Genomic DNA, 4,090 nt, shown 5'->3' on the forward strand with positions numbered 1-4,090 from the left:
TTGTAATATTTCAAAAATGTTAGACTGTTAGATTTACTGACTATGCTGAGAATTTTAAAAGACAATTTGTGTATTTCAGGTATAAGTAGGGAAGTAGCTTGACACTTTAAAAAGGAGAAACATTAACCTTATGTCACAGAATGTAATTTTAACATTGGAGTCTAGGAATCATTGCGTTACCAGATATTTTTTTAATTTGTTCTGTGTAATCAAATTTAATGATTTTAATGATTTTGCATGTTCACTGAACAATGGCGTATTAAATACAGGTAAAAATGTTTTGAAGCCCATTGAATATTTTATATTTAAACGCTGTTGTCAGATTGTCATTAATTACTGTTACCTGGTCAGAATGCACACACAGGTATACAGGCTGGTCACGCAATATGCTGATGGCAAAGGAGTAGACCTGTATGATTACCTGTCTTTGTTATAATAGGTTTTGTCGATGTTTCTCATAAAAACAATGAACTCATTTTACTTGCCGACATTTTTCTATATTTGTTTATTAATATATTCTAGACAAGATTCAAAATTCGAGAGAACAAACAAGAAAATAAACATCCAGACACACAGAATGTGTTCAACATTATCAACTACAATAATTATAGTGGCTTTAATTATATTTTTCAAAGGCAACTATCATTTGTACATGGCAACATATTAAATGCTGTTTAAATAATTATTATTTTTTCTGATACTTAAACAGATTAAATATCAAGCTGATGATTTCTGTTTTGTGTTTTAGTAAACATGTTTTAGAGTCAAGGGTCCCTAAAAGTCTTTCATTTTTGAGAAATTAACTTTGCTTACATTCGTCTTCTAAATGAATATAAATCAACACTCTGTGAAGGCGAATATGTATCTTTTATCGTATCGTCACTGACGTCATAATTCGTATTATAATCTCCCCAAAGTTCATAAGCTGGATACTGTTCAACTTCGGCTCTTAAATGAGGTTCTGACTGCAATGGTGGTGGATCAGCAACATGTCCGAGTCCTGTGCCCAAGTCGTTCAACAATTGGTTTGCTTCTTTCATGTCCTCATAGGTTTCCATGTTTGGCTCAGAATAAGGGATTCCTTCTATTTCATCTTCTATATACTTTGATTTCAATGATGGAAATAAATTCAATACATTATCTTCATACATTGGAAAACCATAATTGGGTTGCTCATTTTGTAGACTCTTAGAACTGAACAGTTTCTCTTCTCCCGTTCTATGTGACGATTTCGAGTCCTGATTTGCATCGTTTTGTTTATATTTTCTTTTATACACTTTCAGTTCATACAGATCATCTAGTCCCCCTTTAACTGGCTGAAATATGAATTATGCATATACGAAAATACATAAGAAAGGACAGATCAGATTAAAAAAGGGCTTTTCCTTATTATTGTTTTACTGATGGTTTATGATAAATGTATTTACGTACCCATCAACAAAATAATCAGGCATCATATAAGTGACTGAATTAAATAAACAAAATTTATAACAGTTTAAGACATAAAAATCATAAAAAAATTCTTTCCTTACTCGGTACATGAAATGTTTTATTCAGAACACATATTTGTTTAACTTGATTGGGTAATTTATTGTATGAAATCTACCTATTGGTAGCTCTTATTATACATGTATGATTAAACTTTAAAAAAATGGTATTTTTATTTAATAGCCCCCACGCTGTATCATAAATTTTCATAGTTAAACCTTAATCATTCTGTTATCAACTAATGTATACTTACGTCTTCGATAAGTCTTTTATGAAACTGAAAATATATAAAATGTTTTCAGAGATAGATTAAATTATGCTAAATGGATTATGATTGTAGATATACTTATTGAAGCAAGTGCTTGGCGTATTTATCAAAGGTTGACTGTTTTTTTATTGTAAAATAATTGACTATATACACCTCGGTTCAAGTATTTTTGATGAATAAAATTAGCCTGATGTTTACTGAATTTCACTTTTGAATTGAAAACGGGTTTACGTTACCCATTCTTTTAATAAAGTAGTTTCATTAGAATGTGAACAAATCACATATGAAGATTTTATGTACTTACACCTCCTCTGCAGTTGCGAGGATGCAGCTGAAATAGAATGGTAAAAATAAGATAAATCGTCTCCATACGGACGACATGGCAAACACATAAAATACTTGCTTAAATTTGTCAATGTGCAAACACAAACATAAAGTCATAAATATCTGTAACAAATGTATATAAACCAAATTATCCAGATATAGCAACAGGGGCCTCCGTGGCCGAGTGGTTAAAGTCGCTGACTTGAGATCACAGGTCCCTCACCGCTGTAGGTTCGATCCTCACTCGGGTCGAAATCTTTCATGTGAGGAAGCCATCCAGCTGGCTTACGGGAGGTCGGTGGTTCTACCCAGGTGCCCGCTCGTGCCTGAAATAATGTCCGAAGGGGCAATTGGGGTCTTCCTCCACCAATAAAGCTGGGAAAAAAATCGACGAAAAAATATCGGCGGGACGATCTAGGATGGCCCGACTTGAGTGTATGGTCGCCCATATGGACTTTCCGGCGGCGACCTTAAATAAACGCATTAAAAAATATATATAGCAACACCAGTTCTCAACATTTAAAGAGGTAAAAAGATTTGTTCATATATATTGTATTTTCCAAACATCTTTGAATCTTTAATAATTAAAAACAAAACAGAAGTATGTTGTTGCTGTTTTTTTTTTTGTTTTTTTTTAATAAGTAAGAAAACACAATTTTGTATAAATATATTTTGGTGCCAAATCATGACAAATTTTATTAAGTATTGTGTATTGATCTATAATGGAAGATCTGCAATTTCATTAATAATTATATCATTCGTAATAACAAACCATAAAGGAAACATTAATTAATGTTATTAGTTAATGCGATATACATGATCCGATATCATGTATCATTATTTACCAGATTTAAACAAAATATTATTCATCATAAAAATGCTTATATTAAAAGTTTTAACGCTCTGTAAACAAAGTTTTTTAGAAGAGATACTTTATACGAGTATCAAATTGATACATTTGTATTGTTTTGATCGACACTTGAACTAGTGATGACAAATGTGTCCATCTATCCACTTTAAGTTTTCTTTATGCGCAAGACGTCGGATTATTTGTTTACTGCAAATAAGTTTCATATTGCAAAAGGATAAAGAAAATAACAAACATCATTTATGGGCAGTTGTGCAATATACATAAAAGGTTACTTACAAAACACATCTGTTTCAGGCAGCGTGAAAAAAAGATAAATATAATAAGTCGAATGATAAAAATCACTTCAAATACCGTTTATAAATTTTCTTTTAATGAATTTAATGTTATTTGTTTGCGGAAAGTAAGAAACACTGAACATGTTAACAATTTGTGAAAATGACAAAAAACAGATGATTTTAAAATCTGATAATCACTTAGAAATTTTATCGAAAAGTATCAAATAGGGGGAAATTTTGGGGAATATAAGGGGATATAATTACCAGATACAGATGTAATACAACACAATATTATTTATCATAAAAAATGCTTATATTAAATGTTTTAACGCTCTGTCTTTTACAAAAAAAATACTGTATACGAGTATCAAATTGATAATTTTTTATTGTTTTGATCGATACTTGAACTTCTAATGAAAAATGTGTCCATCTATCCACTTTAAGTTTTTTTATGCGCAAGACGTCGTATTATTTGTTTACTACAAATAAGTTTCATTTTGCAAAAGGATAAAGAAAATAACAAACATCATTTATGAGCAGTTGTGCAATATACATAAAAGGTTACTTACAAAACACATCTGTTTCAGGCGGCGTGAAAAAAAAAAATAAATATAATAAATCGAATGATAAAAATCACTTCAAATACACGTTGAATAAATTTTATTTTGAATTTCGCATGAATTTAATGTCTATTAAGTCATATAAATTCGCGAAAGTGAAGAACACTGCAACTCAATATAATCAGACATGTATATGTATATAACTCAAATTTGTGAAACTCTCTGTAGACATAATGTGAAGCAATTTAATATTGAATAAATGCTTCGGAAAAATCACGAAAATTATCTAAATACTGTTATTTAT

The 4,090-nt window shown here is 30.3% G+C and overlaps 1 protein-coding gene across 1 annotated transcript; it reads right to left on the minus strand.

Annotated features, from left to right (window-relative positions):
- Nucleotides 1–459: 459 nt before the first annotated feature.
- On the minus strand, nucleotides 460–2,131 carry LOC132721874 (uncharacterized). Its single transcript, XM_060706252.1, has 3 exons — nucleotides 2,061–2,131; nucleotides 1,742–1,765; nucleotides 460–1,316 (listed from the first exon to the last, which is right to left on the minus strand). The coding sequence occupies exons 1-3, from the start codon at nucleotides 2,124–2,126 to the stop codon at nucleotides 810–812; spliced, it is 597 nt and encodes a 198-aa protein (XP_060562235.1). The 5' UTR covers nucleotides 2,127–2,131; the 3' UTR covers nucleotides 460–809.
- Between the last annotated feature and the right edge of the window lie 1,959 nt (nucleotides 2,132–4,090).

This window comes from Ruditapes philippinarum, unplaced genomic scaffold (genome assembly GCF_026571515.1).
Source record: "Ruditapes philippinarum isolate M1 unplaced genomic scaffold, ASM2657151v2 ctg1822_1_1_1_1, whole genome shotgun sequence".
Lineage (NCBI taxonomy): Eukaryota > Metazoa > Mollusca > Bivalvia > Venerida > Veneridae > Ruditapes > Ruditapes philippinarum.